At 43.6% G+C, this 18,449-nt stretch overlaps 1 protein-coding gene across 1 annotated transcript; it reads right to left on the reverse strand.

Moving 5' to 3' along the window:
- Window positions 1–805: 805 nt before the first annotated feature.
- LOC106600714 (mitogen-activated protein kinase 1) lies at window positions 806–17,610 on the reverse strand. Its single transcript, XM_014192283.2, has 9 exons — window positions 17,207–17,610; window positions 15,523–15,705; window positions 14,013–14,202; window positions 13,426–13,542; window positions 13,183–13,297; window positions 11,732–11,863; window positions 10,779–10,888; window positions 4,802–4,930; window positions 806–4,665 (listed from the first exon to the last, which is right to left on the reverse strand). The coding sequence occupies exons 1-8, from the start codon at window positions 17,407–17,409 to the stop codon at window positions 4,811–4,813; spliced, it is 1,170 nt and encodes a 389-aa protein (XP_014047758.1). The 5' UTR covers window positions 17,410–17,610; the 3' UTR covers window positions 806–4,665; window positions 4,802–4,810.
- Between the last annotated feature and the right edge of the window lie 839 nt (window positions 17,611–18,449).

An 18,449-nucleotide genomic window follows, 5' to 3' on the forward strand; every position in this document is an offset into this window, starting at 1 on the left:
GTGAGCAAGCGTTGCTACATGGCGGGTTTCGATGCCGTCAGGCACCTTTTATTTAACAAAGGATGTGTATGTAAACTCATTATCAGACACAGGCGCAAACACACAGTGTACTTAACAAAGAATAGGTGTCAAAAGCTATGTAAAATGCGCTTTCACAAGCAGGCATGCAACTTCAGCAGAATACTGTATACCGCAGCGTTGTTTACATCAATAGAAATGCTGAAGGGTAGCAAACAGGTGACTGAACTAGATAAATCAGAGAGAAGCAACAGCATAGCCTGTATGCTAGAGAAATAATCTTTCCCTCCCCAGTATAGCATTCCTTCCTCAACTGACATGGCCACACAATCCAAGGTCCAGTTTAAGCAGGTACTATTAAAAAAAATAAAAAGTAAGACAGTCTGGTGCCCTTTACCTTTCGCAACCAACCAGTATATCAAATGCAGTCGGTCACTCAATCCTGCATTAGCTATTAAACTAAAGTCTAGCCTTGCTTTACCTATCCCCAAACCTTGACGAAGTAAAGAGGCTGAGACCTGTGGGAGACTATCGAACCCATGCAGAGACATGCCAAGGAGGGAAAAGGAGTAGGAATAGTTGTCCAACACGACAGACAACTTGGCTTGGAACAGGAGAAGTGGAGGGAGGAGGTTGCGCTTACAAGCATGTTGTGACACATTAACAGCTAACATTACTGGTAAATTCACTATTATCCTAAAGACGTTTCTATAAAACGCTGCCCACACTGCCATTCAGTACCACGAAGAAGGACAGACCATAAGACATCAAGAAAATCAATACACAGTTTACCAGTATCAGGAATTTTATTTATTATATGTATATAATTTTGTTTCTTTGTTAATTGTTTAATTCATAATACCCATAGAATATACATAGACGATAACCCTCAATAGCTCATATCTCTGACAACCTACTCGTATGGCATATCATCTTCATTTAAAAGAATAAAATGGGGGAAAATAGATTCCAGAAAGAGTGAAAACACTGCCAGTTATAGCACACCCATAAGAGAAACAAAAGAGAAATAAAAACATTAATACAAAAGAAAAAGATACAACTCCCTTATGTTAAAAAAAAAAAAAGACCACCACTAACAACGATAGCAATAATAAGAACAGCCATTTAAAAAGGACATTATTTAGAAACCGGCCTGACTATGCATTGTTTTTCTTCATGTATTGTGTGCACCGTGCATATGTGGTGTGTTTGTGTGCAAGGATGTGTGTATGCGCGTGTCTGTGAAAAAAAGTGAGTGATTGCGTATTGCAAACATGGTCCCGTTGGTTCATTCGCATGGTTCTCCGTTGAGACTGGCGGTCAGTTGGGTCGTGTCGCTGGTGGGGGGGTAAAAAGGGGTTGGGGGATAGTAAGCAGCTTTTGGTCAGAGAACCACAGACAGGTCACAAGTATCCAAACATGCAGATAGAAATAACGGGAAAGCCTCTGGAGTGCGTTTCAAAAAGATTTTAAAAAACAGACGCAGAGGGACACATACACACTGCCGATTGGAGTAGTGTCTGCTGTGTTTCAACCACAGACTATACAGACACACACAAAGAAACAGCGCGGACCAGGGGGGGGGGGTCCACTGCAAATGTGTGTTAAGACACTTTCGACACGCACACACTCAAAGTGTGACGGGCTCCAGTGAGCTTCCATGAAAAATCTGCCCAGAAAAGCAAGCAGATTAAAGAGGGAGGAAAGAACAAATTGAAGTAAGCGCAAAAGAGTAGGCTGATGTCTTGACTTAAGACTAAAACAGTTGAAAAAAAGAAAACAAGAAAAAAACAGAAGGGGAAAAAGTTTGGTTAGCGTGGCAAAGTGCAGGTGCGCTGATTGAGAAACATGATTGACGCAAGTAACCCCTCTTCCCCCAACATGACTGACAGATGTCACTCAAGCAATGCTCCTCCACTTTAAAATCAGATCTGCTTTCATTTCTAGCCATGATTGGGGAGGGGACAGTAATCATTGAGGGAGGGGGGGGGAGGAAACAAAAACTATTTACAGCAGGAAATAAGAGAAAAATTAAATGAGTAAGCAAATGGCAGCCAACCTGGGATGTGGTTTGGTAGGTCTCGGCCAATCAAAAGCGAGATAAAAGGGTGGTGGGTGGGACCTGAGGGGGAAAGCCCTTTGAGTAAAGCATGGCTGGTAATTGGGGTGTGTGGAATGGATGATACTGCCCATATGCACTGATCCATCAGAGGTGCGTTCAGTTCGCTTTAACATTTGCTACGTTGCGGAACGGTTTGTACTCACCGACACGTTTCCCCAAAATATTCTTGAACAGACAGGTACGTTTGCTCATAACTGACAGCGTTTTTTAAAGGGCAGTAGCCATGCTGATAGCGTTCCCCAACAGCATTGTGTCCGTTCAATTGAACGTAAAAAAAACTTACTGAACACAGCCCTGGACTCATACTTACTCTCCGCCTCCTCTAAATGGCCAAACATAAGGATTAGAAGAGGCTAAACTGATCCCAGATCTGAAAGTAGGGCCACTTCTACCATGAATAGAGGCTTATAGCTTCTGAGGTGCTAAGGATGTGCTACGTCAAAATGAAGCGGTCCACTGTTAGATGTGAGTGGAAAATGTGACAGCGATGCGTTAAGCTCTGAGCGAAGCCCACCATGAAACACGGCACATTAGAAGGAAACAAAGAGCAAAATCAGCCACTAATTACCGTAGACACCATAACCGTGGCAACCATTCAGTTTAACACAAGCGTAAAGTAAATATCAGTCATATATCTGCTGATTCTGCCTGCCACCCTCCACAACTAAATAACTGAATAGAGTATTTACAAATCACTGTCCTCCCTGAAACAATAACAGACACATGAAGGGAGGAGAGAGAGGGGAATGGCAAATAGGCAGAGAGGAGAAATTTGAATTTTCTAATATGGTGGCAGATTTCAAGTTGAATTTAGTGACATTTTGTTTTGGGAGAAGAGAAACATACTATAGGCACTCCTCTTCAAAAAAGATTGCCGTTTTTCTTTAACCTCCCATTTTAGGACCGGTGAGGGTCTGTGGCATGTTGCTGATCGGTGTTAGGGAGTCAGAGACTAGCACAGAGAATAGGGAATCACTGTTCTAGGCCATGTATTTCTATCTGAAAACTCTGACGTCCTCTTTGAATAAGTGAGGATGGAGATAAACCAGCTGTGGGTTACAGTACAAAGACGATTCAAGCCATTCCTCATCTCTCCATGCCTCCATCCCACTCTACCTTTGCCACTTTGGTACATTTCAAGCATGAATGCGTGTTCATTTAGATTAACAACATACATATTTCTAAACAAAAGAAGAAAAAGATAACAAAATATAAAACCACCAACATGCCGTTAAAACATAGGATGTTTGTTTCGCAAGTAAAGCATGTCTAGAAATCAATGTTCCAAAAAACAAACAAAAATCTCTCAAATATAAACTTCAAAACATACAAATACGACTCCTGACTGTTCATAAACATTCAAATAACGGTGTACAAACCAAACCTCCACGAGATCACTCAAACAAAACCATTTATATGTACACATCTAACTAGCGCCTGTCTATTTCTTTCTCAAACAATAATTCCATGGAGCAAGACAGACAGTTAAGGTGTAGGTTAATACAGTAACATATACTGTGACTAGTGAGAAAGAGATGGAAAGAACACAGATTTACAGAGAGGGGAAAAAGAGAAAAGGCTCACAGGGACGAGAGTGGTAAATAGAGTTGGTCAGATTAAGTTCTTGCTTTTTAAACAGTACACACTCCTCGCAGAAAGCAGTAAAAGAAGAGAAAGAGAGAAGAGTCTCCTGATGGTGGTTAAAATGAGCGCAGTAGTACTTAAAGGAAATATCCACCCAAAATCATTCATTCCTATAATTTACAGTGTTAAATAACACTAACGTGAGGACAGTATTTTTGTGAACAAATTTTCATAAAAATTTTTTTTATAATAAGGTTGGTAGCAACATGTGAAAATCTTGTGGGATATCTGTTGCAGCTCAATTCAACAACAAAACCCACAATGCAATGCTCTCTCTATGGACTGGCTGGCAAGCTAGCTAGCTAGACAATAATACCAGAGTCAATACCAGCATGTGAAATAGTTAGTTGTAAAATTGTACTCTCTCACCATGTTTAACCTAATATGACATAAGCAATAGCACCATGAAATGCACCATGGACTAAAGAGGCAGACAAATAGGAGATGTGGTGGACCCTCTATTTAATTACACATTTCTCAAGGTGGGAATATCGCAAAAAATATGATCAATGGCTCATCCGAGACAAATATGACATGTATGATAAGCGTTTTTGCGATCTAAAAGTCGAATTCCTATTAACTTCCAGTGTCGTGAGAGCGACTTTATAGCAATGCTACGACACACCATCCAAATTTCACATGAAAAAAACCCAGGAATCAATAGAACGTTGCTGAGATGCACAAAAACAATAATTCAAAATGGGTGAATCTTTCCTTTAAGTAGACAACAGTCCCCCCCCACCAAAAAAACTGCTTCCCCGCCAAAAAAAATACTTAAAAATGTACATGTTTCTGGTCCTTTTTTTTGTATGCTGTATATATGTTTTTTTTGTATCTTGTCATTTGGAGTCTCCGTGTGGCTTTGTCACTCGTCTTCAAAGCTGAAACAGACATGAACAGGAGATGAAAATGACGAGACAAAAATCACATATAAAAGTGTTGCAGAATGCCCACCTATCTTTTTCAAAGGTCTAGTAACCGTTATGGAGTGATGTGAGTGTATGTATGTGTGTGTACCTCTATGTCTCAGGAGCCCTGGTAGGTGGCCTGGAAGCGGAACGTCTCCTCAAAGATGAGCTCCTTCAGCTTCTCCTTAGGCAGGTCATCCAGCTCCATGGTGAAGGTGAACGGCTCCTCTGCTACAGGCTACACACAATGAAAATACTACACTGATCAAAAATATTTAAAAAACGCAACATGCAAAGTTGGTCCCGTGCTTCATGACCTGAAATGAAAAAGCCCTGAATTTTTCATACTCACAAAAAGCTTCTTTCTTTCAAATGTTTACATCCATATTAGTGAGCATTTCTCCTTTGCCAAGATAAGCCATCCACCTGACAGGTGTCGCATATTAAGAAGCTGATTAAACAGCATGATCATTACACAGGAGCACCTTGTGATGTGGACAATAAAAGGCCCCTGTAAAATGTGTAGTTGTCACAACACAATGCCACAGATGTCTCAAGTTGAGGGAATATGCAATTGGCGTGCTGACTGTAGTAATGTCCATCAAAGCTGTTGCCAGAGAATTTAATGTTAATTTCTCTACCACAAGCCACCTCCAACGTCATTTTAGAGAATATGGCAGTATGTCCAACCGACCTCAACTCCAGACCACGTGTAACCATGCCAGCCCAGTACCTCCACAGCCGGTTTCTTCACCAGCGGAATCATCTGAAACCAGCCAACCGGGCAGCTGATGAAATTGTGGGTTTGCACAAGGGAAGAATTTCTGCACAAATTGTCAGAAACAGTCTCAGGGAAGCTCCTCTGTGTGCTCATTGTCCTCAACCGTGTCTTGACCTGACTGCAGTTCGGCGTAGTAACTGAGTTCAGTGGGCAACTGCTCACCTTCGATGGCCACTGGCACGGTGGAAAAGTGTGCTCTTCACCAATGAATCCCGGTTTCATCTGTACCGGGCAGATGGCAGACAGTATGGCGTTGTATGGGCAAGCGGTTTGCTGATTTTAACGTGTGAACTGAGAGCCCCATGTTGGCGGTGGGGTTCTGGTATGGGCAAGCAAAAGCTACGAACACAATTGCATTTTATCGATGGCAATTTGAATGCAGAGATACCGTGTCGAGATCCTGAGACCCATTGTCGTGCCATTCATCTGCCACCATCACCTCATGTTTCAGCATGATAATTGTGTATCTGTACACAATTCCTGGAAGCTGAAAATGTCCCAGTTCTTCCACAGCCTGCATACTCACCAGACATGTCACCCATTGAGCATGTTAGGGATGCTCACAGCGTGTTCCAGTTCCTGCCAAAGTCCAGCAACTTCGCACAGCCATTGAAGAGCAGTGGGACAACATTCCACAGGCCACAATCAACAGCCTCATCAACTTTATGCAAAGGAGATGTCGCACTGCATGAGGCAAACGGTGATCACACCAGATACCGACTGGTTTTCTGATCCACCCTCCTACTTCTTTTTCTCTCCTTTCTCTTTAGGGTGTCAGATGCATATCTGTATTCCCAGTCATGTGAAATCCATAGATCAGGGCCTAATTAGCTTATTTCAAATCGACTGATTTCCTTAAATGAACTGTAACTCAGTAAAATCTTTGAAATTGTTGCATGTTGCGTTTATACACTGAACAAAACTATCAACGCAACATGTAAAGTGTTGGTCCCATGTTTCATGAGCTGAAATAAAAGATCACAGAAATGTTCCATACGTACAAAAAAACGTATTTCTCTAATATTTTGTTCACAAATTTGTTTGCATTCCCGTTAGTGAACATTTCTCATTTGCCAAGATAATCCATCCACCCGGTGTGGCATATCAGGAAGCATGATCATTACACAGGTGCACCTTGTGCTGGGGACAATAAAAGGTGACTAAAATGTGCAGTTGTGTCACAATGCCACAGATGTCTCAAGTTGAGGGAGAATGCAATTGGCATGCTGACTGCAGGAATGCCCGCCAGAGCTGTTGACAGAGAATTTAAAATGTTCATTTCTCTACCATAAGACACCTCTGTCGTTTTAGAGAATTTGGCAGTACGTCCAACCGGCCTCAACTACAGACCACACCAGCCCAGGACCTCTACATCCGGCTTCTTCACCTGCAGGATCGTCAGAGCAGCCACCCGGACAGCTGATGAAACTGAGGAGTATTTCTGTCTGTAATAAAGCTTCTTTTGCAGGGGAAAAACTCCTTCTGATTGGCTGGGACTGGTTCCCCAGTGGGTGGGCCAATGTCCTGCCCAGTCATGTGAAATCCATAGATTAGGGCCTAATACATTCTTAATTTGGCTGATTTCCTTTTACAAACTGTAACTCACTGAAGTCATTGAAATTGTTGCATGTTGCATTTATATTTTTGTTTAGTATATTTTGTTAAGTGTAATAACAGTATACAACAACTCCTAACAAACACCTTAGGGCGCTTTCACATCTGATCCTGGAGCGTTTGATACCCTGATCCGTAGGGATGTAACGATTCACCGATACGCATCAGTCCCCAAACCGATCCAAATGCAGCATGCAACGGTCAGAAAATCGTTTCAAACGTTAAGAATTGCCGATTCACTTTTTTTTGTTGTTGCTCATATTACTTTCTACCTTCTGAAAATCTAATTTTGTGACAACTGATGCGTCCTCTTCTTCTGTGTCAAACTAACAACCCTAGGGAATATCAGTAGCGAGGGGAGCAACGGTACCCATATTCGTACTGAACCGTTCAGTACAGGGACCTCGGTTTGGTCCGCACTGCGAACCCAAATAAGTAAATGAAAGAAAATACAATAAAAACACTAGGCCTATAGGCTATGAGTACGTTGCGTTGTATGCCTCGAGTAAATCTGAGCTGAAAAAAAATATTTCAGGCTATTCTGTTGAAACAACTAGATCCTATGTGAACATTGTAATCAAAAATAAAATCTTAAATTGGTGCATTTCAAACTGTCCTTTTGTGATGCGCAGCTGGGACCTAATTTTGTACAATGGCGAGTGGTGGGATCGATAAACCAGGAGGATTCTCCATCATTTAAAATCTCCAGTTTGGGAAAATGTTGGCTTCCCAGTAGATTATAACGGCAATGGACAGAGAGAGTATGTTGCCACTGCTCAAATACAATAGCTTATGCAGCTGCCAACACCTCAAACAGTGTGGTGAAGAAGGAGCAACATCGCCTCTTCAACATCAGGAGGCTGAAGAAATTTGGCTTGGCCCCTAAGACCTTAACAAAACTAACAGATGCACCATTGAGAGCATCCTGTCGGACTGTATCACCGCCTGGTACTAAGCCACTGTAACTAGCCGGCTACCACAGTTACTCAACCCTGCACCTTGGAGGCTTCTGCCCTATGTACAGACATGGAATCACTGGTCACTTCAATAATGGAACACTGGTCACTTTAATAATGTTTGGATACTGTTTTACTCATTTCATATGTATTCTGCTCAAAAAAATAAAGGGAACACTTAAACAACACATCCTAGATCTGAATGAAAGAAATAATCTTATTAAATACTTTTTTCTTTACATAGTTGAATGTGCTGACAACAAATCACACAAAAATAAATCAATGGAAATCCAATTTATCAACCCATGGAGGTCTGGATTTGGAGTCACACTCAAAATTAAAGTGGAAAACCACACTACAGGCTGATCCAACTTTGATGTAATGTCCTTAAAACAAGTCAAAATGAGGCTCAGTAGTGTGTGTGGCCTCCACGTGCCTGTATGACCTCCCTACAACGCCTGGGCATGCTCCTGATGAGGTGGCGGATGGTCTCCTGAGGGATCTCCTCCCAGACCTGGACTAAAGCATCCGCCAACTCCTGGACAGTCTGTGGTGCAACGTGGCATTGGTGGATGGAGCGAGACATCATGTCCCAGATGTGCTCAATTGGATTCAGGTCTGGGGAATGGGCGGGCCAGTCCATAGCATCAATGCCTTCCTCTTGCAGGAACTGCTGACACACTCCAGCCACATGAGGTCTAGCATTGTCTTGCATTAGGAGGAACCCAGGGCCAACCGCACCAGCATATGGTCTCACAAGGGGTCTGAGGATCTCATCTCGGTACCTAATGGCAGTCAGGCTACCTCTGGCGAGCACATGGAGGGCTGTGCGGCCCCCCAAAGAAATGCCACCCCACACCATGACTGACCCACCGCCAAACCGGTCATGCTGGAGGATGTTGCAGGCAGCAGAACGTTCTCCACGGCGTCTCCAGACTCTGTCACGTCTGTCACATGTGCTCAGTGTGAACCTGCTTTCATCTGTGAAGAGCACAGGGCGCCAGTGGCGAATCTGCCAATCTTGGTGTTCTCTGGCAAATACCAAACGTCCTGCACGGTGTTGGGCTGTAAGCACAACCCCCACCTGTGGACGTCAGGCCCTCATACCACCCTCATGGAGTCTGTTTCTGACCGTTTGAGCAGACACATGCACATTTGTGGCCTGCTGGAGGTCATTTTGCAGGGCTCTGGCAGTGCTTCTCCTGCTCCTCCTTGCACAAAGGTGGAGGTAGCGGTCCTGCTGCTGGGTTGTTGCCCTCCACGTCTCCTGATGTACTGGCCTGTCTCCTGGTAGCGCCTCCATGCTCTGGACACTACGCTGACAGACACAGCAAACCTTCTTGCCACAGCTCGCATTGATGTGCCATCCTGGATGAGCTGCACTACCTGAGCCACTTGTGTGGGTTGTAGACTCCGTCTCATGCTACCACTAGAGTGAAAGCACCGCCAGCATTCAAAAGTGACCAAAACATCAGCCAGGAAGCATAGGAACTGAGAAGTGGTCTGTGGTCCCCACCTGCAGAACCATTCCTTTATTGGGGGTGTCTTGCTAATTGCCTATAATTTCAACCTGTTGTCTATTCCATTTGCACAACAGCATGTGAAATGTATTGTCAATCAGTGTTGCTTCCTAAGTGGACAGTTTGATTTCACAGAAATGTGATTGACTTGGAGTTACATTGTGTTGTTTAAGTGTTCCCTTTATTTTTTTGAGCAGTGTATATACTGTATTCTAGGTAATGCCATCCAATTTAATAACTATTGCTGTAAAAAAATATTTTATATATACACACACACTTCTATCCTATGTATTCTACAAATATACTAAATATTGTACCCACACTGTCCATACATAGCATGACATACATACACACTCTGGACTCCGACACTGCTCATCCTAATATTTCTAAATTCCATAATTGTACTTTTAGATGTGTGTATTGTTAGATATTACTGCACTGTTGGAGCTAGGAACACTAGCATTTCACTACACCTGAAATAACATCTGCTAAATGTGTATGACACCAATAAAATTGGATTTGATTTTGACAGGCCGATATCACCCCAGTATTCCTACCACTGGAGCAAGACGGAAACGAGACCCACCTTGGTCTCCCCTCTGCATTGAAACAGCCCTTCGCAGCTGATTCTGACCGGGCCAAAGACATGACAAGAGCGACAGGTTCGTTTATAGCCACGGATGCGAGTCCATTCTCAGTGGTTGAGAAGAATAGGGTGTTTCAGCACCTTTTGAAAGTGCTTGCGCCACATCATGAACTTCGCCCTCTCGCACCCATTTCAGCAAACAAGTAGTACCTACTCTATATAAGCAAGCTGAAGTCGAAGTTGTCAATGAATTATCCAACGCACCTTGTTGCACTTCCTACATACTGTGTGGACGGACTGCCAGGGCTACAGAGAGCTACCTAGCAGGGACAGCCCAACACATTAGCCCAGAGTGGGATATGACAAGTTCCGTGCTAGTGTGGGTTTTGTGAACTGTTACACGTCTATCAGTAGCCTAGTCAAATTGCGCACTGTGCCCAGTCACGTAAAATGTGGTCTATTTTTAGGTGTTGTGAAAGCAAAACACATTTTGTTGTATTCTCAAAATGCTTCAGGAAACCAAACCAGGGTAAAGAATTTCATGTGAAAAAGGACTGATGGTTTCTGGACAGGGCACCTGAGTATGTGAGGGCACTACTGTATGTGAGGGTGGGCTGCTGCGGTCATACCTCGTCAGTGGGGTCGTAGTACTGCTCCAGATAGGGATGAGCCAGGGCCTCCTCTACCGTGATGCGCTTGATAGGGTTAAAGGTCAACATGCGGCCCAGCAGGTCCAGAGCTGGAGGGAGGAGAGGAGGGAGAGACGGGGCGTTGTTAAAATGTCTCGAACAGTCATTCTGATTCCCATGTAAAAGCCTTTTGAGTTACTAAAATAACACCTATATTTGTTTTGGATAGAAATACTCAACATTTGATAAAAATGAAACTTCCCCTCATGGCTAACTACCAGGAAGTTTGAAAAGAGGCTGAGTGAGTGTGGAGCTTACATTCATTAACTCACCTTGACTGACAGCTCTTTCAAACACTTACATCAATCAACTTGGATGCAGTGAGCAGTGTCGCAGTAAAATAATCTCAAGATCATTTTGTGATACACAAAACAACTCATGAAAAACATGATTTTTACTGTTCATGACCTTTAAACGGATAGTTCTTTCCAAAATCAATGGATTATCCATAAATACCACATGAAAGGGAAGGAGACACCTAATGTCACCATTTTAACTAGGTTGAAGTCTACATGGTGTACCGAAGCTCACACCTGACTAGGAGAACAGGGACCGCTAGTGAAGCTGGGAAAAGGGAAAGTGTGAGGGCGTGTATGCATGTAATACTTGCAAATGTATTTGAAATCTGAATGTCTGCAATTTGTGTGTGTTAACATGTGAATGTGTGCGCACATGCATGTGAGCATGTGTGAAATAAACTAACAATCCTGTTTTACTTGCCTTTCTTACACTAAACACTGCACTGACTTTGCTGATTGTTGCATTATTGAGGAAGTTTTACTTACTATGACTGTCTTACCTAGTGACCCTAAGATGAATGCACTAAGTCACTCTGGGTAAGATAAATGACTATAATGTAATAATGTGTGTGTGTGCGCGTGTGTGCGTTCTACCCTTGCTGTCCGCCTTGGGGAACAGCTTGTTCCAAGGGATCTTGGGTTTCTCAGGCAGAGACTGCAGGTAGTTCCTGGCCTTCATGTTGATGATGCAGTTCAGGTCATCTGGAGTGGGAGAGCCAAGGATGCCTGCACAACCAATCACACACTTTACACCTGGGTCCTGTTCAGTAGGACACAACGTAGCAAACAGTTGAAATGCTTTGAAAATGGAAACTAAAATGTGACGTTTTGTCACACAACACAATGCCACAGATGTCTCATGTTGAGGGAACGTGCAATTGGCGCGCTGACTGCAGGAATGTCCACCAGAGCTGTTTCCGGAGAGTTTAATGTTAATTTCTCTACCGTGTGGTTTTAGAGAATTTGACAGTACATCCAACCGGCCTCACAAGCGCAGACCACGTGGAAGCAGGATATTCAAATTCCGCTTCCTCACCTGCACGATCGTCTGAAACCAGCCACCCAATGAAACTATGGGTTTGCACAACCAAAGAATGTCTGCACAAACTGTCAGAAACCATCTCAGGGAAGCTCATCTGTGTGCTCGTCGTCCTCACTAGGGTCTTGACCTGACTGCAGTTCAGCGTCGTAACCGAGTTCAGCGGGAAACTGCTCACCTTTGATGGCCACTGGCACGCTGGAAAAGTGTGCTCTTCACCGATGAATCCCGGTTTCAACTGTACCGGGCTGACAGCAGACAGAGTCTATGGCGTCGTGTGGGCGAGCGGTTTGCGGATGTCAACAGAGCGCTCCATGGTGGCGGTGGGGTTATGGTATGGGCAGGCATAAGCTACACACAACGAACACAAGCTGAAAATGTCCCCGCTCTTCCACAGCCTGCACGCTCACCAGACATGTCACCCACTTCCTGCCAATATCCAGAAACTTCGCACAGCCATTGAAGAGCAGTGGGACAACATTCCACAGACCACAATCAACATCCTCATCAACCTTATGCAAAGGAGATGTCACACTGCATGAGGCAAACAGTGGTCACACCAGATACTGACTGGTTTTCTGATCTATGCCCCTACCTTTTTTGTAAGGTATCAACAGATGCATATCTGTATTCCCAGTCATGTGAAATCCATAGATTAGGGCCTACTGAATGCATTTCAAATGACTGATTTCAATATACAAAAGTTAACTCAGAATCTTTGAAATTGTTGCATGTGGAGTTTATATTTTTGTTCAGTGTATATGGCCAGTTCAGGTAAGTTTAGCCATGTCCACCCTTCTCACAGACAGAAGCCAAAGTCAAGGATAGTTCCAAAGGGTATTTCGGAAAAGAGCATACAGCAACTCATGCAAAAATTTGAGCGAGTGTCGCACCCTACTCCCTTTATTGTGCACTACTTTTGACTAGGGCCCATAAGGCTCTGGTCAAAAGAAGTGCACTAGCTAGGGATTAGGCTGCCATTTGGGTCGCAACATGTCTCTCTCACCCAGTATGTGGTTGAGCTGGTCCAGGTAATGCTTCCCAGGGAAGATGGGCCTGTTGGACAGCATCTCAGCCAGGATGCAGCCCACTGACCAGATATCAATGGACTTGGAGTAGCCCTGAACAACACACACGGAGTTAGTGTGAATGTGAATTCATGTGTTAGTACTATCAAAGAACTAGGAGTAGGCTGACAGAGAAAACATGGTCCACAGACATGGAATCAATGCACAGTCCACACACACACCTTGGAGTTGAGCATGATCTCAGGGGCCCTGTACCAGCGCGTAGCCACGTACTCTGTCAGGAAGCCTGTGTGGTCATGCTCTGGGTCAGCTATCCGTGCCAGCCCAAAGTCACAGATCTGACAGAGGAGGGTCGTTAAAATACGCAGAGAAGCATGCAGAAACACATACAAAACGTTTTCCAAAAGAATCTGAATAAATACAGGCCTGTTCACACCAGCAAATCCCCACTAAGCCCTCTTCTGGTTACAGAGTAGATCATTTTCTTCACACAATGGACCCTAACCATTGGTCCACGGTTAGATTTCCCATGGGCGTATTCATAAGCGTCTCAGAGAAAAAGTGCTGATCTAGGATCAGGAGCCTCCTGTCTATTAATTGACAAGGCAAAACTGACCATAGAACAGCACTTGTACTCTGAAACGCTTTATAAATATTGTCCCTGATATTAGATCGATGGATAGGGGGTAGCTAACTGTGCCTTGAGGTCACAGTTGGAGTAAGTAGTAGTACTGCAGTTATAGTGTTGGAGTTAGCAGTAGTAGTATTATAGATATAGGGTTAGTAGTAGTATTCTGGTTATTATTACCTTGAGGTCGCAGGTGGTGTTGATGAGCAGGTTGGAGGGCTTGAGGTCACGGTGCAGCACGTTGGCAGAGTGGATGTACTTCAAGCCTCTCAGGATCTGGTACAGGAAGTAGCAGGTATGGTCGTTGCTCAACATCTGGGTCTTCAGGAGCTTGTACAGGTCTGTCTCCATCAGGTCCTGCACTATGTAGCTGGGAAACAAGGGGCTAAGGAGCCTAACGAACAGAGAGGGACCAAACCATAACCCATGTAAATTCTGTTAGATCTAAGCTTGTAAAGGTCTGTCTCCATGAGGTGCAGCACTATATAGCTGGGAACCAGCAGGGGGCGCCATTCAAAGGGACAAACGAGGATGAGGAGGTATATGACAGTTACCAACAACCACATATCCATTTGAACATGACCGTAACCAATTCCATGTATTAAGTGTGAATTTCTAGCGGAGTTTTAGAAAGCATAAAGGCCTACACACCCATTGTAATATCGCGCATCTCCCCCCCGTATTGCTAACATTCAAGTCGGCGCAGGTCCAATGAATTTGTTTATTTTCCATAGCATGGAATTATAACATTGTATTAACCTTTGTTTTCATCAACCTAGGAACAAGGAAATACTGCGCTCATGCAAAACATTTAGGGACTGAACATTATTTATAATGAGGGATACTTGGAGAAAATCAGACCTCTGAAATTAAAATGGATGGCACTCCCTTCAGTAAAATATATTTGCACCCGACCCTCCCCTATACCCCAAATAATAATTAAACAAAGTGGATAGCAGAGGAAATGCATACCGTTTACCCTCACTCCTAAGACAGACCAGAGCCTTAGATATGCAGTTTTTGAAAGTTTTTTGTTTCGTAAGCATTACATTGCAACGTAGCAATTTTGATAGTGCGCAGGGCTGCTGGCCAGAAGGCTGTGGGTTCGCAGACCACCGCAGACAAGGGTAGGGGTGAAAATACCTACTTTATAATAAAGGCATTGCATAAATTTATCATGGTATTTGCGGGTCTGAGAAAAAAAATTGCCTTTGATAAACCCATTCCATGCAAGTCATTTTACATGACTGGAGACAAGCAGAATATTTTTTTAATACCACACCAGAGCATAAGCTGAGTGGAGCGAGGAACCATGCTTGCGTAATTTTGCAGAGTAGAAAGGATGAAAAACATTTATTTTTATTTTTATAAATGAGCGTTGGCCTTCTCTCCCAATCCAATTTCGATCCAGGTACTGTTGAGCTCTGGGCATGCTCTACCCAGCATATTTCGGTTCCTTTATCACTATTATTTAAATTAGGCCTATTCTGTTGTATTTATTTAGCCTACCCCACCACTAATAACACGCAGAGATCACGCTCAGTGAGCCAGCCAGTTTCCCCATTAGCCTCTGTCTCTGATTCAGATGGGTTGGGTTAAATGCAGAAGACACATTTCAGTTGAATGCATTCAGATGTACAACTGACTAGGTATCCCCCCATTTCCCCTCCCTTTCTGGGTGAAAGAATACACGTCCCTCATGCACTCGATGCGGCGGGCCCTCAGGATGTCGTTGATACCGATGATGTTCTCATGGCGGAACCGCAGCAGGATCTTGATCTCCCTCAGGGTGCGCTGGCAGTACGTCTGGTGCTCAAACGGACTGATCTTCTTAATGGCCACGCGAGAATCCGTCATGCCGTCATGGGCCGAGCTGGGTGGGGTGGAGGAGAGAGAAGAGAGGGAGAGAGATGGAAGAGAGGGGGGGGGGTAGAGAGTGATGGGGAAGAGAGGGCTCCAGTTACAACCAGCACAATAAGCCCAGCACATTGCATGACACGGCAGTTCTTTATAATAGTGACAGTGCTGACTGACACTTGAGCATGACCACAAAGAGACAACCAACTAAGATGAACCATTGCAGAAGAGAGGCTCATATTGAATTATTGAAGTTTGGCTATATTTAACAACTTAGCAAATATAACTGTCATGGAAATGTACAAGTTAAAATAAATATTCCGTCTATACACCATTTTGATTACATTCAGAGTGTGGTGTGTATGCTATGGTGTGCCCTAGGTAGTTGCGCATTTGGTCACAAATGTCAAGTATGAAATAATGGTGTAACTAACACTTTACCTTGCCATTGTTTAGATAACTTGGATATGGCAAGACGTGCTTGCCATGACACGCAAGTCAAAACTTGCTTCGCTGACATGACATGCAGTATCAAGTTCATCTACCTCTGGTAGGTGGTAGATAAACTGTTGATACTGCATATAGCTGGAGCTGTGAAGTGTGATTTCATTTACCATAAAAGGACCAATGAAAACATCTGCAATTGAGCTAAACGCAATCTTTGATCTTGCGTAAACAATTCTCACGCGCACCTTGTGCACAGTGCAACATTGCACAGAAAACCTCGCGAGACATTTTCTACAAGAAAACAAGTGGTATCAGTGAGGTTGGTTAACCAACGAACTATATAGTTAGCTACCGGTAACTAACTAGCTAGTAACAGTTGGCCAATCAAAAAACGACTCACGCGGTGTGAACGATGAACTGTTTATACTGTATCAAGATTACAAAGACCTGCGCAATCACTTCCTCCCACTTCCTGTATTGAAAAAGAATTTGGCAGCCTCATAATAACCACGCCTATTAGCGACTTAGCTAGTTAGGTGGCTAATTGTAAGATAACGTTGTTAGCTAGCAAGTTAGCCTGAGCTGCGGTTATAATATAGCTAGTTAGTTTGCAAACTAGCTAGATAGCTAGCGTTGTTTGCTACAAAATGACGTATAAACTAGATTTTTCATTTTATGCTATTGTGAACATTACTGGGATACAATAGGTGGGCATCAGGACATACTAAAACCACAATGCGTAGCTAGCTACTAGCGAATTACCTACTAACCTAACTAATGTAGTTAGCTACCTAAGTGAGCCAAACGCTGGCAATCTGTTGCTAACTAGCCAGTCGACTACGTAGAAATAGTTTATCACTACCAGTGGTAACGTTTAGTGCAATTGAATACACAACAAGGGTATGCGCAGAATTGTGCGTTTACAGCCAGATGGTTGTTATTATGTCAATTAATAGGCGATATGAGGAGGCAGTGAGCTAGCCAACGCCTTCAGACGAAGCTTAGCTGGCTTGTTTTTTTTTATACTGAAGTCAACGTTTTTACGGCGAACATCGTGTATTTTCTCTTACCAAACCATTCCATAGGCCCCTTCCCCGATGTACGAGAGGTTGACATAGCGGGGGCCAACGTCAAAGTTCTGCCCCTTTACCACCTCCAACACGGGCTTTATCCCCGCAGCTCCAGTCGCTCCCTCGGGCGCAACAGCCCCGGCGGCACCAGTATTCGAGCCTGTGGCTCCAGCCGCCGCAGCACTGTTGCTCGAATCCGCCATGATTCAATCTAGAAATCTACTATTTTCAGTCAATATTCGGGAGGGGGCCTAGCGCAACTCTAAAATTGACTTCAGGTTGATAGAAAGGTTAAAAAATATTTCCTTGGTTCGTTTCGTTGACGGATGAAGACGAATCGTTTAGGGCCCCCCTCCAGAGCGTGTAAATGGATTCGTTTCTAGTTCTTCTTCGTAGTCTTCTTTGCTTTGGACTTTCAGCAGCGTTTGACATTCCAACTGTGATGCGTTACTGCCACCATATGGATGGCAGGCTAAATAGAAAGAATACAACTGAACCCCAATAAAAGTGATCCAATGTGATGTTGATTGTGATAACAAACTTTATTTTCCCCACACCCAGGACATTTTTATTTATTTTTACCACACATTTTACATTTACATTTGAGTCATTTAGCAGACGCTCTTATCCAGAGTGACTTCCAATTATTGCATTCATCTAGGGCCTCCCGAGTGGCACAGCAGTCTAAGGCACTGCATTTCAGTGCTAGACATGTCACTACAGACCCTGGTTCAACCCAGCAGTGTTGGAAAAAGTACCCAATTGTCATACTTGAGTAAAAGTATAGATACCTTTATAGAAATTTGTAAAAGTAAAAATCACCCAATAAAATACTACTTGTCTAAAAGTATTCAGTTCTATATACACTGCTCAAAAAAAAAAACAACACAATGTAATTCCAAGTCAATCACACATCTGTGAAATCAAACTGTCCACTTAGGAAGCAACACTGATTGACAATACATTTCACATGCTGTTGTGCAAATGGAATAGACAACAGGTGGAAATTATAGGCAATTAGCAAGACACCCCCAATAAAGGAGTGGTTCTGCAGGTGGGGACCACAGACCACTTCTCAGTTCCTATGCTTCCTGGCTGATGTTTTGGTCACTTTTGAATGCTGGCGGTGCTTTCACTCTAGTGGTAGCATGAGACGGAGTCTACAACCCACACAAGTGGCTCAGGTAGTGCAGCTCATCCAGGCTGGCACATCAATGCGAGCTGTGGCAAGAAGGTTTGCTGT

This window comes from Salmo salar, chromosome ssa03 (assembly GCF_905237065.1).
Source record: "Salmo salar chromosome ssa03, Ssal_v3.1, whole genome shotgun sequence".
NCBI classification, from domain to species: Eukaryota; Metazoa; Chordata; class Actinopteri; order Salmoniformes; family Salmonidae; genus Salmo; species Salmo salar.

Coding starts and splice junctions, on each gene's coding strand:
- LOC106600714 (XM_014192283.2), bottom strand. CDS start 17,409: ATGGCGGATTCGAGCAACAGTGCTGCGGCGGCTGGAGCCACAGGCTCG. Junction 13,298..13,425: donor AGATCATGCTCAACTCCAAG/GTGTGTGTGTGG, acceptor TGTGTTGTTCAG/GGCTACTCCAAGTCCATTGA. Junction 11,864..13,182: donor CCAGCTCAACCACATACTGG/GTGAGAGAGACA, acceptor TTGGTTGTGCAG/GCATCCTTGGCTCTCCCACT.